The 18,446-nt window shown below is 42.6% G+C and overlaps 1 protein-coding gene and 1 long non-coding RNA gene across 3 annotated transcripts; one reads left to right on the top strand and one right to left on the bottom strand.

Moving 5' to 3' along the window:
- Positions 1-784: 784 nt before the first annotated feature.
- LOC148149984 (uncharacterized) lies at positions 785-12,163 on the bottom strand. Of its 2 annotated transcripts, none has more exons than XR_015757123.1 (4): positions 11,363-12,163; positions 11,174-11,269; positions 10,170-10,277; positions 785-910 (listed from the first exon to the last, which is right to left on the bottom strand). It is a non-coding gene; the product is annotated as an uncharacterized LOC148149984 (long non-coding RNA). The 2 variants fall into 2 exon arrangements; XR_015757124.1 differs by lacking the exon at positions 785-910 and adding an exon at positions 8,846-9,097.
- A 1,353-nt stretch (positions 12,164-13,516) lies between these two features.
- On the top strand, positions 13,517-17,821 carry bambia (BMP and activin membrane bound inhibitor a). Its single transcript, XM_043690563.2, has 3 exons — positions 13,517-13,818; positions 16,014-16,298; positions 16,994-17,821. The coding sequence occupies exons 1-3, from the start codon at positions 13,740-13,742 to the stop codon at positions 17,410-17,412; spliced, it is 783 nt and encodes a 260-aa protein (XP_043546498.1). The 5' UTR covers positions 13,517-13,739; the 3' UTR covers positions 17,413-17,821.
- The last annotated feature ends 625 nt before the right edge of the window (positions 17,822-18,446 follow it).

Raw genomic sequence — 18,446 nt, 5'->3', positions numbered from 1 at the left:
CTTCCAGCACCTCCTCCTCTGTAATGTGGTAATTTTTCAAGATGTCAACATCCATTTCTCCACATTCTACATCTTCCATGTCCTTCTCCACAGTAAATACTGATGCAAAGTACTCATTTAGTATCTCCCCCATTTTATGCAGCTCCTCTCAAAGGCCGCCGTACTGATCTTTGAGGGGCCCTATTCTCTCCCTAATTACCCTTTTGTTCTTAATGTATTTGTAAAATCCCTCTGGATTATTTTTAACTCTCTTTGCCAAAGCAATTTTATGTCTTCTTTTTGCCCTCCTGATGTCCCTCTTAAGTATACTCCTATTGCCTTTATACTCTTCTAAGGATTCACTGCCTATACCTGACATATGCTTCCTTCTTTTCTTAACCAAACCCTCAATTTCTTTAGTCATACAGCATTCCCGATACCTACCAGCCTTTCCTTTCACCCTGACAGGAACGTACTGTCTCTGGACTCACTCCTCTGCTCTAGCCCTTCACATAGCTGCAGTTTAATTACTCCAACATCTGTGGCCATGCTTTCTAGGCACTGAGCTTTGGAATTCCTTCCTTACAACTCTCTCCCTTTCTTGTTTTTCTCTTTTGAAACACTCCTCGAAACCTACAGCTTTTGTTCATGTGACCTCGTGTCTCCTTATGTGACTTGATGCTTTAAAATACTCCGGTGAAGTGCCTTTGAATGTTTTATTACATTAAAGACACACGATAAATGCATCTTCTTGGTGTACCATGTGATCTTCTACACCAACTTGAGAGGGCAGATGAGAGTTCAATTTAAAGTCTGCACCTCAAACATTCTCAGTACTATACTGATGTGCCAATGTGCAAGAGTGTTGAACCCATGATCTTCTAATTTCACGCTAAACGGCCTGCTAGTATTCCCTGTCCGTACATCAAACCTGGACAAAAAAACAAAATAGTAGAGTCAGCAATTCCAAAAAGGCAGGTCATTTGTAGAAATTAAGATGTGTTCTGAAGAGACCACAAGGATTGAAATTTCGTCCCTCAGCACAACTGGTTACTTCTGTGTTTCTAGATTCTTTTAAAAATATACATTCTATCTTAAAGGGGCTAGAACCCTTTTAAGTCCTGAGAAAAATTCAAAAACTTTATCTCAAACTGTCATGCAAAGCCCCCACATCCACTTCTCACACAGATACTTGAACCCCTATGATATATCTGTACATCCTGATCTATTATCACTTAGACCAGACACTTCACCGCTGCTCCCTCACCACCAGATGCCTGGAGGAAGAACGCCTCATCTTCCACCTCGGAACACTTCAACCCCAGGGCATCAATGTGGACTTCAACAGTTTCCTCATTTCCCCTTCCTCCACCTCACCCTAGTTCCAAACTTCCAGCTCAGCACTGTCCCCATGACTTGTCCGGACTTGTCCTACCTGCCTATCTCCTTTTCCACCTATCCACTCCACCCTCTCCTCCCTGACCTATCACCTTCATCCCCTCCCCCACTCACCCATTGTACTCTATGCTACTTTCTCCCCACCCCCACCCTCCTCTAGCTTATCTCTCCACGCTTCAGACTCACTGCCTTTATTCCTGATGAAGGGCTTTTGCCTGAAACATCAATTTCGAAGCTCCTTGGATGCTGCCTGACCTGCTGTGCTCTTCCAGCACCACTAATCCTGCTTTATCCTTGTTGAGTTCCTTCAGCCTCCAGGGCTGCACTGTTCCAGCCTGAACTTTATCCTGATCTCCTGTGAGTGATTTTCTGTATTCGCACAACTTAAAGCACTTTAAAAAGGGTGTCATGATACTTGCATTGAGAAGGGCATCAATGTCGGAACACATCTTTATGCTGCAGAACCTCAACCAATATTTGTCACATTTGTTTGTTTGTTTGGAGATGAAAGGCAAAATGACTAATGATACCAAAATAATGTTAAATGTGTCAATTTTTTTCAAACCATTTCTCCTTTTTCTTTAATGTTTCACGCAATTGACAGTAGCAGCGATAAGGTTCCAAAGGCATCGTCAATTCTTCCATATGTTAGTGCTGCCCATCTAGTGAAGACTACAATGTACGTTATCATTTGTCCAATGATCATTGAGTTATTATCCTTGTTGAATGGAGGCAGGAGGTGACTGGGTTATCTTAAAGGTGGCTGTGTTTATGTTTCTTCATGAACCTCCAACAATTGGTTGCTTTCTTCTACATTTGATGATTTTAATTACCCTCCTCAAGAAACAAAATAGTAGAGACTGCACTTCCGAGGATAGTTAAAAATTTAAACATAATATCATGTTGAATCATCAAATGTGGAAGAAAGCAACCACTTGTTGGAGGTTCATGAAGAAACATAAATACGGCCACCTTAAATCACAGATCATAGATTAACTAGGGTGGCAACAAGTCAGCAGTATAGTATTAATCCATTTGGCCTGTTAAGTACATATTGTCTGCATACAATCCTTAGTGTGAAAAGAGGTCATTTGGCAAAATACTACAGACAAAAGACAATGGCTAATCTCCTACCTGCACATCCCTGCACAGTACAGACAATTCAGCATGTCCAATCCACCTAACCTGCACACTTTTGGACTGTGGGAGGAAATCAGAGTATCCAGAGGAAGCCCACGCAGACACTGGGAGAATGTGCCAACTCCACATAGACAGCCATCCGAGACTGGAATCGCAGCCAGATACCTGGCGTGGTGGGGTGACAGTGCTAACCACTGGGGCACCGTGCCACCCAAATCCTATCATGTACATTCACCTTCTCCTTCCATGTAACCCTGCAAGTTTATTTCCCTTAAGAGCCCATCCAACTTCCTCTGGAAATTATTAATTATTGCTGTTTCCACCGCTCTGGGAAGCAGAGAATTCATATCAATGTCACTACTTTTTTCCCAGTATTTCAATTCCTATCTATTCAATCACATTCTAGTTAAGTGTTACATAGTGCACGATGTAATGTTACATTTGTAGCAATTACATTTCTCAGCTCCCTGTCTGGAACTAAAGGACACCCTCCATTCTCCTGTTGTCGTATTGTTTGGGTGGGACAATTATAATTGTATCTTTCTCTTTTTTTCCATTAGCTACCTGAGTTTGTGATCATCTTTCTTATAGCCCTGAGCAACCTTAATACTTACCTCAATTATCATGATCATGTGGAAAGGTTACTGGAAAAGTAGGATTTTCATAAGTATACAGCTAAAAAATAAGCCTCAGCGATCTAGTGCAGAAAAATGTCCTTACTCTCAAATGTTCAGCAAAGATACTACTGTTAATCAATATTCACTGAGACCCAAACAAAGCATAGATACGCCACAAGGGGGCAAAGACGCTTCACACTGAAAAAAGGGGCCAGTCAGGAGTGGGAGGCGTCAGTCAGTCTTTACCAATGAGCTTTATTGTTTATTCATAGATACTTTGCGGCTTGTTTATTAATTATTATCTGCAACTGATATTTACAGTATAGGGAATATTCCAATGCTGGCTGGAGCTCTGTGTAGAGTGGATTTCTGCCCAAGATCAAAATGTAAAGGCAACATTGTACAGGAAACCATATAGCTGCTGGGGCTTATCAAGTCCAAGTATACACTTCCTATTACAGAAAGATATCATTAAATGTGGAAATTGTAATCTGGCTGCTGACATTTAATTCCTGGTAAAGGGCTTATGCCCGAAATGCCGAATCTCCTGCTCCTCGGATGCTGCTTGACCTGCTGTGCTTTTCCAGCACCACATTCTCGAGCTGACATTTAATGTCTTGAAATAAATTCCATTCTTGAATTGTAGTTTGTCTTGTTCTTTTACTTCAGGACTCCTCTAATTCTAGCCTTTAGCATCCCCTCATTTTAATGCTTCCCCCATTGGTTGCGATGCATTCAGTTGTCTTTAGCCCATCACTCTGGAATCTTCTCTTTCCCCTTGAGGGCTGTCCTTAAAACACAGCTGGTTGACCAGACTTTGGGTTACCTGATCTGATATCTCCTCATGTGGCTTGGTGTTAATATTATATTTCATTATGTCCCCAAGGAGCACCTTTTTTTTCAGTCATTCATGGGATATGGGCGTTGTTGGCTGGCCAGCATTTATTCCCCATCCCTAGTTGCCCTTGACAAGATGGTGGTGGTGAGCTGCCTTTTTGAATTGCTACAGCCTACACGCTGTAGATTGGTCTACAATGCTCATAGGGAGGGAGTCCCCTTGTATACATATAAATTGTTGAATCAACATATGATAGATTTGGAGTGCTGAATAAATATTAAAAACTTGATCTGATTGGGCGGGTGCCACATTAGCAAACAGGAAGCACATGCCCTTGAATTAAATAGAGGCACCAAAGACACAACTTATCTAAACTATCTGTACAATGGGCTCAGCCAACAATGAAGAAATATGTATCAATGCTATAGTGCTGAGCCAAATTCCCCAGGTAACTTTCACTTGAGACTCTCTTGTGAAACAAAGTCAGGTAGAGTATTCAGAATTTGGAACACAAGTCAATCACTTCTGAAGATGCGCTAATAGTTATTCAATACAGAACCCAATACAAACTGAAGGTTTGTAGCTCAGGTTGAGGTTTAGGGTGTAGGTTTGCTCGCTGAGCTGTAGGTTTGATAACCAGACGTTTCATTACCTGGCTAGGTAACATCATCAGTGGCAACCTCCAAGTGAAGCGAAGCTGTTGTCTCCTGCTTTCTATTTATATGTTTGTCCCGGATGGGGTTCCTGGGGTTTGTGGTGATGTCATTTCCTATTCATTTTCTGAGGGGTTGATAGATGGCATCTAGATCTATGTGCTTGTTTACGGAGTTGTGGTTGGAGTGCCTCTAGGAATTCTCTGGCATGTCTTTGCTTAGCCTGTCCCAGGATAGATGCATTGTCCCAGTCGAAATGGTGGTTTTTTTCATCCATGTGTAGGGCTATGAGGGAGATGGGGTCGTGTCTTTTTGTGGCTAGCTGGTGTTCGTGTATCCTGGTGGCTAACTTTCTTCCTGTTTGTCCTACGTAGTGTTTGTGGCAGTCCTTGCATGGAATTTTGTAGATTACATAGGACAAACAGGAAGAAAGTTAGCCACCAGGATACACGAACACCAGCTAGCCACAAAAAGACACGACCCTCTCTCCTTCGTAGCCCTACACACGGATGAAAAAAAACACCATTTCGACTGGGACAACACATCTATCCTGGGACAGGCTAAGCAAAGACATGACAGAGAATTCCTAGAGGCCTGGCACTCCAACCACAACACTATAAACAAGCACATAGATCTAGATACCATCTATCAACCCCTCAGAAAACGAACAGGAAATGACATCACCACAAACCCCAGGAACCCCATCCAGGAGAAAGATATAAATAAAAAGCAGGAGACAACAGCTTCGCTTCACTTGGAGGTCGCCACCGATGATGTTACCTAGCCAGGTAATGAAACGTCTGGATATCAAACCTATAGCTCAGCGAGCAAACCTACACCCGAAAAAAACAGAGAAATGATAAATCTGATTAGTGTGTGAGAAAATATTCATTCTTCTATTATTTGTTTGAGTATCAGAAGAGATAGCATTAAGGAAAGAGAAAAAGATGATTAGAAAGAAATAATATCAAAGAAGGAATGAAGAGGAAATGAATCAGAGATGTGCATTATACATAAACCGTCCACTTAAAAGAAAAACAGAAATGGCTTCCTCTCTCTTGAACATAGCAAAGATCCTAGACTGCAGAGCCTTGCACAATTCATTACCCCAATGAGCATTTGTCTCTGAATCTACAAATTTATTGTTGGTGCTAATATATCATCCTTCTTAGAGAAAAAAATCAATTGCTGCCTTTTTGCCCCCTCACTGGCCAGTCCATATAAGAAAACTGCCCTTTTTAACCTTTTCAAATTCCCTTTGATCCTAAGGTCTGCCTGAAAAGGAAACAGATTCTGGATTAGTGGTGCTGGAAAAGCACAGCAGTTCAGGCAGCATCCGAGGAGCAGTAAAATCGACGTTTCGGGCAAAAGCCCTTCATCAGAAATAAAGGCAGAGAGCCTGAAGCGTGGAGAGATAAACTAGAGGAGGGTGCAATCCATTGTGGGTCAGTTTTCTCCTTCACCAAAATTAGTCAGATTCAAATGCCTTCTGAAAGTCCAAATATAGATATACGCCACTCACTCGTTCATCTTAAGTACCCTAAAAAAGTAATAGATTTATGGCATATAAAGTCCACCGCGGAAATGTAAATAGAATATTGATTGAGATCATACACCTGAAAGATGGTATAAAAGGAGGATGGAATTTGAACTAATGTATAGAGTTTTTGTACTGGCCGGAATGCGCTCATGACTGAGACTACAATGGCACCAACTTGAACTGCAACATAATAAGTTAAATAAAACAAGTGTCATTGCCCTGAGGTAGCAAAATCCCCCTTCCTCAAAAAGATTGCTATCAGGAAAAAGGCTGCCAGACAACTGAAGGGACTTATTTTAGTCTGGGATAAAGTTTTCACTCTAGCCACTGATTGAGTATAATAAGCACACAACAAATTTGCAAATTGTGTTTAAAACTTTTGGTTCAATGGAATCTATTGTGGTGTATAAGAGCGTATATGCTGAACGCCATTGCTCAGACCATGCAATTGTTTTTGACTGGAATATACACATGTTAATGCTGGCAGGGTGGAGTAGCTCAGTGTTTGTGTGGGATAGATGATGAATTTCATCTGAAATCCTAGTCAGATCCTAAATTATCTGATGAAGGTCATCTTTTGAAAGATCAGCTTATCTGTTTTCTGCACCCATGCTGACAGGTCTGCTGACTGTTGCCAGCATTTTCTGGTTTTGATTTACCCGATTCAGTCAGGGCAGGTTTTCATAAGTAAGCCATGTTGACTTGAATTGGTATTTCCGAAAGTGCATTTGATGGTCAAAGCCTACTTAGCACACCAAATCTATTTCACCTCCCAAATCTCAATGCTGGAATATTAATTCAGTTTGAGGCACACTCTAATTTGTTAAACTACAGATTAAAAAATGCAATGCTAATGGTTCAATTTTCTGTTCCCAATTCACTCCAATTAAAAGAATAGCAAAGCAGAAGGCAATTTGAGTGACTTCAGGGGCAAGTCTGGAGTCAGGCTGCCACCCATCCAGTTGCGGACTAAACTGTTTAATTTCTGAGTGGGTTGTGTGGAAAATTCTCAAATGAAAACCAGACACTAAAAGCCTATATTTAAAATGAAAGTCCACATTATTTCTGGATACTTCTGTTTCTCATGATTCACAAGCACTTGGTATTAAGGTTTTCAAAGGATTTTCATTTTACAGTAAACAAGTGGATTAAACTGTGATTCTACTTTTGTTTCCTCTCCAGTTTTTGATTTGACAATTCTAATCTGCGCATTTCTCCCTGGGCTGACCATTTTACAATTTAAAGTAACTGAGAACATGTTAACAATTTTCCAGTACTGGAGTGTCCTGGTAATGCAAGGTCCAATAGAAAGATACTCAACATTAACTTAATGGTTAGGTAGGTACCTTGCAGTTCATCATGAAAGTAAATGCAGGTTTACAGTTGCATTTTTGATTCCTACCAAGACTATCCCCTTCTATAAGTTAACTCTTATGTTCAGGGAATGTAAATAGTTGTTCCTTAATGGACATGATAAAGAGGTGATCAGGTAACCTTGCTGCTATGGGATTTAGCAGTACACAAATTGCTATCCTTTCTGAAATTTGAAATAGCAATCACCTTCGAAGTGCTTTTTTGGCTCTAAAGCATTTTGGGATTCCCTGAAAGGACAGGAAAGATACTGAATGCAAATTTATATTTTCTTTCTGGATCACTATCCCTGAAATTCTTTCTTCACACAGCCCAAGGTCCAATTTTTACATCTATGAGGATTAATTGTGAGAATAATGGACTTGCTGGTAGTCAAGGAAGTTGGATGGTTCCTCTGAATTCCTTCTAAACATAGCAACAATTCTCTAAGGCCTTTGTTGCTAATAATACAATTCATTGTGCAACCACAATGAAATATTTTAACTTACGTTTATGGTTTTAGCATATTATACAACTTCTCTCAGTAAATAATTTTGTTTTTTTTTAAACAATGTTAAGGATGATGATTCACAATTTGTGTTTCTTTGCAAGTGAGTGGCATAATTCATAAGGCATGAAGAGCTTACCTGGGGATTATGGAGGAAAAGTACCTCTTTTAAAGTCAACACATAAAATTCAAATATAAATTGAACACAGCGAGAGTGTCAAGAAACCACTTACTGGGCTCACATCTGATATTGGAATCCTGATGCCCTATCACCTGAAGTATACTGTAGTACACATTGGATAACAAACCCACATCAATGTTTGACTACAACGGTTCCATTGCTGATGAAGGGTTTTTGCCCGAAACGTCGATTTTCCTGCTCCCTCGGATGCTGCCTGACCTGCTGTGCTTTTCCAGCACCACTCTAATCTAGATTCTGATTTCCAGCATCTGCCCACTTCTGCCCAGTTGCAAGGCAGTCAGTCCAACAGCAGCATCCAATTCCAATTTGCCCAGAAGGCAGGGACTTATCAGTCAAAAACAGCTCTGCTGGAGGGGACATGTAGTTCCTATCCATGATACCAGATTCCTGTAGTAACTGACCTAACTCTGAACTCAGCGATGAAAGGAGACTCCTAGGAGGAAAGCAGAAGTGTTTTACAGGTGACCTCAAAGCATTCCTAAAGAAATCAAACATACCCCCTGACTCTCATGACTGAGCAAAAGGTTCATTCGAAAAGCGCCCAACATATCCGAGAAACTGCAGTGGGAGCGTGTGGAAAGGTCAGGTCAAGTTCTCCGAAGGACCTGTACAGAATCTAGGTAAAAACAATGACTGCAGATGCAGGGAACCAGATTCTGGATTAGTGGTGCTGGAAGAGCACAGCAATTCAGGCAGCATCCAAGGAGCAGCGAAATCGACGTTTCAGGCAAAAGCCCTTCATCAGGAATCTATGCAGCTGAGCCTTCAACCACCAGCTGCCCCACACCTGGGCGAGTGTGGATCACACACTCGACTTAGCAGCCAGCTCTGATCCCATCGCTCTGGAGTGGAAGCAATTCCCAAGGGATTGCCTAAAGAGGAAGAGAGACATCATAAGATGTAGGAGCACATGTAGACTATTCAGTCCACTGAGTCAGTCTCGCCATTCAATAAGACCGTGGTTGATCTGATAATCATGACCTTCATTTTCCTGCCTTTCCCTATAACCATTGATTTCCTTACTTATTAAAAAAAAACTCCCTCAGCCTTGAATATACTCAATGACACAGCCTCAACAGAAACATTTCCACATATTCATGACCCTCTGAGAGAAGAAATTCCTCCTCTTAAATGGGTGACCCCTTTTTCTGAGATGGTACCCTCCAGTCCTAGGCCATCCCACACGGCGGGGGAGAGTGGGACTTAGCCACATAGTGACACTACCACTGCACCACAAGAACCTCTAGCTCACTTCAAAATATTTCCTGAATGAATGTTTATTAAAATATTAATTCACAGGATGTGGGTGTCATTGGCTAGGTCAGCATTTATTGCCTGTCCCTAGCTGCCCTTGAGAAGGTGGTGGTCAGCTGCCTTCTTGAACCACTGCAGTCCATGTGCTATATGTTGACCCACGATGCCCTAAGAGAGGTAATTCCAGGAGTTTGACTCAGTAATAGTGAAGAACAGACAATATAATTCCAAGTCAGAATGGCAATAGGCTTGGAGGGGAAGTTGCAGGTCGTGGTCTCATATATCTGCTGCCCTTGTCTTCCTCTGGAACTCATCATGGGTTTGGAAAATGCTGCCTAAGGATCTTTGACAAATTGATGAACTACTGAGCCCTAACCCTAATTTTTAATATCAGCTCTGCTCCAAAGAATCTTAGTGCTTGGTTGTTTTTCTCTGTGAAGATGCTAGTGGTCTATCTGTGAATTGACCCACAATAGCTTCTTGCTTTTAAACAGCATCAACATGGAGTTTCATACACAGGGTATTTGAATGTTATGTGGAAACTAGATCACGATCAATAATGGAGATATAAGTGAAGATGAAGGTCATAAAAATATGCCAAAATATAAACAGTGATATTCTGGAAACATAATATACAAATACTTCGGCCAAACTACAAAAGCATCTGCCTGTCCAAAGCATATCTCTTACCCCAACCCTGTCTTTCCAATGTCCACGTGTGAGGGCTAATTCCATTTGTGGTCACATTCACAATAACTATTGTCATCTTTCTCTCTGCGGGGTAATTTCAACTTTGAACTGAAAGGAAAAAGTAAAAATCATCCCCATATTAATATGTTTAAAAAAGATCTCGGCGCTAATATTTCTTTGAACGGCGATAATTGGAACCCCAAGAGATCTGTCAATCTGATTTCGCAGGTCCCCGATGCTTTCACAGTCTCCAGCGCTGTCTCCAGTTTAACGAATGAATAATTAATTTGGAGAATTGTCTAATGATTTTTTTTTGAAGCGACACTCTGACACGGCAGCATTACCAGTTCGAGCGACTCTGGGGGTTGATGCAAAACAGATACTCAACTGGCGCCTGAGCGTTATTACCTCCAATTAAAATAATTGTTGCCTATCCAGTTCCTACATTCCCCGAGGCACAACGGAGCCATGCTTCACATCATTGTCCGGCTATCTCTCTCTCTCTCTCTCCCGCCGCATCAGCCGCCACATAATCCTCGCTCGCCCATCCAGCCCACAGCGCATTGCTATCTCAGTTTCCTAACAGGGTCAGCTTTGCAGACCTGAATGTTAACCAGAGTCAAGGGATTCAGGAAGGGCAATCGTAAACGGAAGTTGCTGGAAAAACTCAGCAGGTCTGGCGGCATCTGTGCAGCCAAACCAGAGTTAACCTTGCGGGTCCGGTGACCCTTCCTTAGAACAGGAAGGATAATCCTTTCTTGGCTCGGAGTCTCACTTTTATCTTTTGCATGTGGCAATGGGAAAGGTTATTCGTCATCCCCGTTACTCATAACCTGTTCTTGTGCATTCATACTAAATATATACACGCTCCGATTCCTCTTCCATGAATACCTGAAGACTCTAAATTATCTTCAATTGGGATTCCGTAGTTTTTGTATTGGGCTCGGCATGCGTCAGATACTCTACAACTGAACTACAGACATTGAAGTGATTTAAAAGGTTACCTTGCTGTATTGGCAATAGGCAGGGATTTCAGCATCGTTCCAAGTAACTCCCTACTATGTGCTGAGTTGAAATCTTAGCGTCATCGCCCCCACCTTCTAAATCCCTTAAATAAAACAAAACACTGCAGACGCTGAAGATCTGAAACGAAAATAAATTGCTGGGAAAATGTCTGTTTTTGCTTCCATTACCTGCAACGTGCTTTGGGGTAGTCCGGTGGTCGTGAAAGCGCTATATGAGCGCTAATGTATCAAACAGTGACACCTTTACGCAATTCTTAAACAGCTGGCTTGCCCATATTAACATGCCTATATTCTTCCTATGATGACTAGGGCAGGCTGGGTGAATGGCTGAGCTCACTATGGATTTAAAGGCGCGTGTCCTGTCGCTGGGAAATGGTTCCATGTATTTTGTGTGACACGCTGTGTGTTCACCGAGGGGAAGGTGGAGAGGACGCCCATCTATCCTCTGAGGAATTCTGAGCCACAAGTTCTGAACAACTGTGGTCGGAGCTCAGAGCATTGGAAATTACTGTCAAAGCCACGCCACCGAGTTAGCGATGATAACACACTGTAAAGTTTTCAGGCGCCTGAGTTCTTTCCTTTCCTCCCTCTGTCAGATTGAAGTAGCAATTGCAGCCGTCTCTTTTTTTATGTAAAAATACTTGTTGCGAGCTGGCTAAATGTCACACACATTCGGTTCGATACTGAGCCGTGGTTCAAAGTGATGTCAGTGCGATAGGGTCTAAGGGCGCACAGTCTTTTGATGCTCTCAGATGCTGGAGCAGCAAAGTAATTAACATATCAGCGGCAATATTGCATCGGTTTGATACTGAGCACAATCGGCGGTGTTTGCATCGCATTGTTCTGGGGCTGATAATTGACTGTCAGTTACTCTCTTTGTCGTCTCTGTGGCGCCGGGTGCCTTTTGATTGTTAATTTAACTTAACTGTCTGCTGCCCCTCCTCCCTAACACACACAGACTGCCTCTCAGGCTTGAACTCTCATCTCTCACATATTGGTTAAAGGACGTATTTGTGCTCTCAGCCGACCGTGCCCATTTAACCGGCACTGTAGCCGATTCCCCAGTTAAGTCCCACTAAGCAAATGCGGAATGTCACTCTTTTGCGTTGGTTTTAAAACACTTTGGCAAATAAGACAAAAGCGCAGCGTTTTCGGAAGACAAGCCAATATACTGTGTTACCAGGAATGATTTGGAGGTGCCGGTGTTGGACTGGGGTGTACAAATTTAAACCTGATGTTGTGTGATTTTCAACTTATTGCCAGGAAGGTCCACCCTGTCAATATTGTAAAATGTAAACATTCTTTCCGAATCTAAATGAGGGGCATCGGTAAGGTGAATAGCAAAGGTGTTTTTTCCCCCCTCGGGTGGAGGAGTTCACACAACAAAAGAACATGATTTTAAGTTGAGAGGAGGAAGATATTAAAGGCACCTCGGGGGCAAATGTTTCACCCAGAATGTAGAATGAACTGCCAGAGGAAATGGTCGATGCAGGTATAATTACTACATTTAAAAGGCATTTGGACAGGTACATGAATAAGAAAGGTTTAAAGGGGTGTTGGTCAAATGAGATAGTTTGGTTTGGAAACATGGTCAGCATAGACGAGATGGACAGAAGGGTCTTTTTCCGTGCTATGTGACTATCCGTGTGAGGTGTAATACAGATTAACTGCACTAACATGCTGTACCTCATCTTAACGCGAAGGCTTAAGTTAACTGGCCACGTAAAATGAGCAACATTTCATCCATTCAACATTTAATTTCTATTACTATAACTCCCTGCCGACACAGAACGGTAACCTTCGCATTGCCCCACTCTTCCTGTTGTAAGCTGAGATAAGTTTTATTCTATGAAATTATCTTTCCTCCATTCGGAGAGGTTTCCTCCTGGCTTGGGGGGTGGTAGGCATGGGGAGGGAGGGAGTAAAAAGCTGCTTTTCACCACTGGAAAATTCCCAAGGGGCGGTGGGAGAGCTGCAAGTATGAATGAACCTGGGGATGTGAGTGACAGGTGCGGACATCCAGTGAGCAGCCGGGAAGGGGCGGGCAGAGGGACTGGGGGGGAGGGGGAATGGGAGGGAACCTTCCCCCTTTTCTCCCTCCGCCCCCCTCCCGGTGGCGCTGTGCCGTCAGTCCGGGGGCCGGCTCCAGTTTCTGGGCGGGTAGCAGAGGCTGCGCTCCCGGGGACTGGTTGGTTCGTGGCGCCGGGGAGGGGTGTGGAGAGCGGGGAGGGGCGGGCTGGCCGCTGTCACTCAGGGCACAGAGTTAAAGCAGGGGCCGGGTCAGGCTTGGGAGCTGCACTGTTGTACCCGCCAGAGACAGAGAGAAAGGCAGCGAGAGAGGGCGACCAGAGGCGGCGGAGTGAGGCTGCTGCTGCAGCACCACATGGCGCTTGTCTCCTGAAGGACAGCTACAATCAGGGAGGGCCAGGGCATCTCCGACAGCGGGCTCCGTGTCTGTATCCGCTACCCCGCCGCCGACATCCCTCTGGAAGGTCGTGTCCAATAACTTGCTCATTTTGTCTTGCAAGGAACTGATAGAAATTAAATGGATCGCCATCCGAATCTCATCTGGAGGATTTGGCTGCAGTTGGAGTTGTGTGCGATGGCCATCCTCCTGACGGAAGGTGAGGGGGTTTTCTGAGGTTGTGAGCAGGGGGGGAATGGGGTGGGGGAGGGGAGAGGGGATCCCAGCCTGGCTGACAAGACTCCCTTCTCTCTCCTGTATACTATCTGCTGCCCTTGTTTGTTTCTTCAGTTAGAAGTCTCTTGTTCCTCGCGAATCTAACTAACGCATTCATCCAGGGCTGTGTGAATGCAGTATGTCCGGCTTATTCGCCCCTCCACGGATCGCTGGCTGCCGTGAAATGGGATTGTTATCCCGGTGGAGTCAAGCAATCCCCCCCCTGCTGCAAATGGTAGTTCTTTGCTGTCCATTGATGTAAATGGATCTAAGGGGTAATCAGTTGTCAAAATGTTTTTGTTAGCTGCCCCTTAATGAATTTCTCAAATCTTTTAAGAGAAAGCGACCCGTTCTAGCTTAAAAGGTGACAATGTATGTAACCCCAAACGGATTTTTTTTAACAAAGGGCATGAACTTTTTTCCCAACATTTTTATTTGGGGGTAGGGCTCTCTTCATTATTTCTGTTCAGGGGGAGGTAATGAGGGATCACCTTATGTTCCAAATATAATTTTTAAATCAGTTGGAAATCCTTTTGGATTTCAGATTAAGCTTTCATGGTAAATGGTCTCTTTTCTGCTTGTAGAGCGATGCCAGTTACCGGAGAGTTGACTTGTTTTCGTAAAAAAAAAGTCTTTTTGGAGGGTTATATCATCTGTTCTCTTGATGTTTGTTTGTAAGTGATCTCCTGCACTCGCTGTTCGGCGCTGGAGGTTAGGATGAACAAGCTAATTGTTACTTTTTTAAAAATTTTATTTTGCTACAAACGTGTAATTAAACCCAAAATAAGAGCCCTGTCGTCAGCAGCTGGCTCTCCCTGTGGTTGCATCAAAGGCAGGAGGCTGGGAGCGAGCCAGACTGATGGGAAGTCACCGATACCGAAACTATGTGGCTGATAATGATATAATTAGGGGATCACAAGACTTTTCTCCTGCCAGTTTACATCAAAAGCTGAGCTTTAAAAGTCTGCAGTGTCTCCTGTAGCCATTTTGGCGGAGTATGGACTCGTAAAACTAAGGATGGAGGATGAATTGCTGCTTGAACTTTTTTTTTTGGCTTAAGATTTAAAGACCCCAAGTTTTCGGCGCATTGAAGATTTATAAACTCTGCTCTATAGACTGTTGTCCAGGGGGAGGTTTGAACAGGGAACCACAACAAATGTATCGACATTAGTCGTTTTACACAATCAATCCTCTACCTTCCATTAGCCCTGAGTCATTAAGGGCAGCGTTGTTAGTATTGAGAGCTGAGTTTAGGAGGTTGAAACCTGATCTCTGACAGGCCAATATAGCAAAGCTCCTTGAGTCCCGCTGCATACAAAGAGGACTTATGAGTTTTTTTCCAGTAATTTTTCAGTAGCGGAAGCTATTAAGGTTTTTAAAAGGGAGATGCACGTGCATTTTTTTAAGCTTGTTTGTGGTCAGAGAGAGGCTCCTACCAATACTTTTTTTTTGAATAAAAAATATGTTTTGTTAAGAAATATCTTGATTTCTAAATCGGCAGATTATTAAGGTGCCCACCCTCATTATCCTCAGCCAAGTTTGTACATTGCACAGCCCGAACAAGACGGCTGCTTGTAAGATGTTAATTTTAAAAAAAGTTCCATTTGGTTTTGAAAGAAATTGTCTTTTTGGCAAACAAACCACTAATTATAAGGTTTATGGTTGCTGCCTGAAAGGCATTTATTTGCACGGAACGGTCTGAAAAGAAAGGCCTTTTGTGTATTTCTCTGTACCTGCCTCATCTTCAGTTTATAAATAACTAGTTTGAAAGAGCAGAACTTTCTAGTGTTACCGTTTGTCTTTTGCTTTCGTCTAATGGGCCCGGGGTGGCGTTCTTTCCAAGGACCTGATCAGCCAAATTTTGTCAGCATTTAAGTTTATTGCGTTTTCTGTGTAGACTGTGGTTGGAAAAATGAGTTTTAATAACTAAGTACGCTGGGATGCTTGGAGACATTGCTTAGGGAGCTGGAAGGACTAAACTAGTCATCAACCTCCTTCTGCATACAAATCAAGAACACACATCAAGCAATTGAGAATTGGTTTGTTTGCAGTACAGAAAATTAATGATTCATATTTGAGGTATGACTAGCCAAGTCTGGTCACAAATTAATGTAGCTTTTTCTCTCTTGTAAACTTCAGGTGAAATTAGGTGCTACTGTGACGCATCTAACTGCGTGGCGACAGGTTACATGTGCAAATCAGAACTGTCAGCATGTTTCTCAAGGTTGCTGGACCCCCAGAATATGAACTCCCCTTTAACTCATGGGTGTTTAGACACTATTTCAAATTCAGCAAGCATCTGCCATGCAAAAAGATCCCAGAATCACACCGGGACCTGGCCAATGCTGGAGTGCTGTCACGAGGACATGTGCAATTATAGAGGGCTCCAAGACGTTCTTTCACATCCAGGGAGTGAAACCTCTGGTAAGAATTTTCTCTGCGGAACTTCGGCCAGATCTACAAGGCGCTGACAGCCAAGGGCTTTGGGTGGCTGGTATTGATTTTGTTGATGTAATTAGAGCCACAGAGAGGGAATGACAAGATGCGAACTGGATTTTTAGCAATAAGATATTATGTCTCTGTGAACATTTCGGAGCTGAAAATGTGTTGCTGGAAAAGCGCAGCAGGTCAGGCAGCATCCAGGGAACAGGAGAATCGACGTTTCGGGCATAAGGCGTTCTTCAGGAATGAACATTTCGGAGGGCTAGTAAAAAGATTTGTTAAAAAAAATTCTCCAGTTTTCCTGGGGCAGCAAATGAGATTAAAGCAAAATGGTTGCTTGGAGTTTAGTGAGTCTCAATACTGTCTGTTTGTGATTTAAAACTTTGGAAGTGGTAGGAACACTAGTGTGTGCATCTAACTGCCTAATGGACTGCAGATCTTTAAATTTACATTTGGGTAGAAAGGATTTAATTTTTGAAATGTTTTGATACACTATCTTAGTTGGTACTCCACTTGGACAATCTTATAACTTTTTGGACTTGTTAGAATAAAGTTACATATGTTAATCATCCAAATGGAGATTGTATCAAGGTTAATGTGATGGTCAGTTGCTTGTTGCATTCTGCTCACTCTTTTCTTTCTTTCTACTTTTTTGTTTCTTCTGCTCCCTTTCTCAGATCAGGGGACTAGGTACCATCAGGACCCCAGTAAGAACCTGATCACCAGAGTTCAAGAATTCACTTCCTCCAAGGAGCTGTGGTTCAGAGCTGCAGTTATTGCTGTGCCCATCGCTGGTGGCCTCATTTTGGTTTTGCTCATCATGCTGGCTTTGCGGATGCTTCGCAGTGAAAACAAAAGACTTCAGGACCAACGACGGCAGATGCTGTCTCGTTTGCATTACAGTTTCCATGGGCACCACTCCAAAAAGGGGCAGGTGGCTAAGTTAGATTTGGAGTGTATGGTACCTGTGACTGGCCATGAGAACTGCTGCATGACCTGCGATAAAATGAGGCACTCTGAGCTCAGTAATGACAAGCTTCTCTCTCTCGTTCACTGGGGGATGTACAGCGGACACGGGAAGTTGGAGTTTGTATGACCCCGAGTTTAATCTCGAACTACTCGTGGTTCTTTTCTGCTGGACAAATGCACTTTATGTGAAAGACAATCATAGACTTGCTGAGGACAGTAATTTTAAAGAAGACTCTAGGTTGAACAAGGGACCTGATTTTAATATATTCTACACATAGAGTCCTTGCCTCTGTGAAGGTTTCCAAAATTTCTCATTTGCACACTTTGTATAAGGATGAATTCTCTACATTTGTTTCTAGAAACTGTTCACATAGCTCGGGGAGAGGGGGAACAAAAGGAAAAGATTGGATTTTTTTTGAGCTAACAGAAATGGAGAAAACTGATGTATGTATATTTGTGTCCAATCCTGCTCTTTATATGTTTCCTGTTCCAATTTATTGTAAAAATCTGAAAATATATTTTTTCTCTAATTCTGATCAGATATCCTGGTTTTATTGAAATTGCCATCGTCACTCAATGCATTTTTGGGTGGACAAATGCAAATATTTTCTTTGATGTTGCAGTATTTCCCTTTTTAAATGCAGAGGCCACTGAGTATGGCACAAGTGATTGTTGGGCTTTCTTGAGTTGTACTTGGTTGCATGTACTCTTTCAATGGGTATAATGACAGGAAATGAATTTATTTTTTCTTTTCAGCCCCTCCCCTATGTTTGTCCTTCTGTAATATTGGGATAATGGAAAAAGTAGATCATTTGCTTATTTGGAGTCCTTCTCCTCCCTGACCTGAAACTAGGCATTGGCCTATTTAACACTTTTTTTTTGACAATTAGTTGAAGGAACTGATCCTGTGTAAGTTTAGCTTACCCAAAACCCAGCAGGACAATATTGTTAATTTCTCATCAATAAAGATACAGCTGCCATATGCACTGATTACCTGTGCTGGTAGCAGTTTTCCAGTAGACCACATACCATGTTCATGCTGAGTTACATTTCACAAATAAGATGTTGCGTCACCATAGTCTTACCAGACTATAGGGATTGCTTTCTTGTCAGATAGGAGCAACTGGTGGTGATTTATCCTGAGGGCCTCAGGTGAGGGAA

Source organism: Chiloscyllium plagiosum, unplaced genomic scaffold (genome assembly GCF_037043375.1).
Source record: "Chiloscyllium plagiosum isolate Xiang-an unplaced genomic scaffold, Cpla_swu_hap1 HiC_scaffold_5, whole genome shotgun sequence".
NCBI classification, from domain to species: Eukaryota; Metazoa; Chordata; class Chondrichthyes; order Orectolobiformes; family Hemiscylliidae; genus Chiloscyllium; species Chiloscyllium plagiosum.
This window is presented reverse-complemented; position numbering and strand designations above follow the sequence as displayed.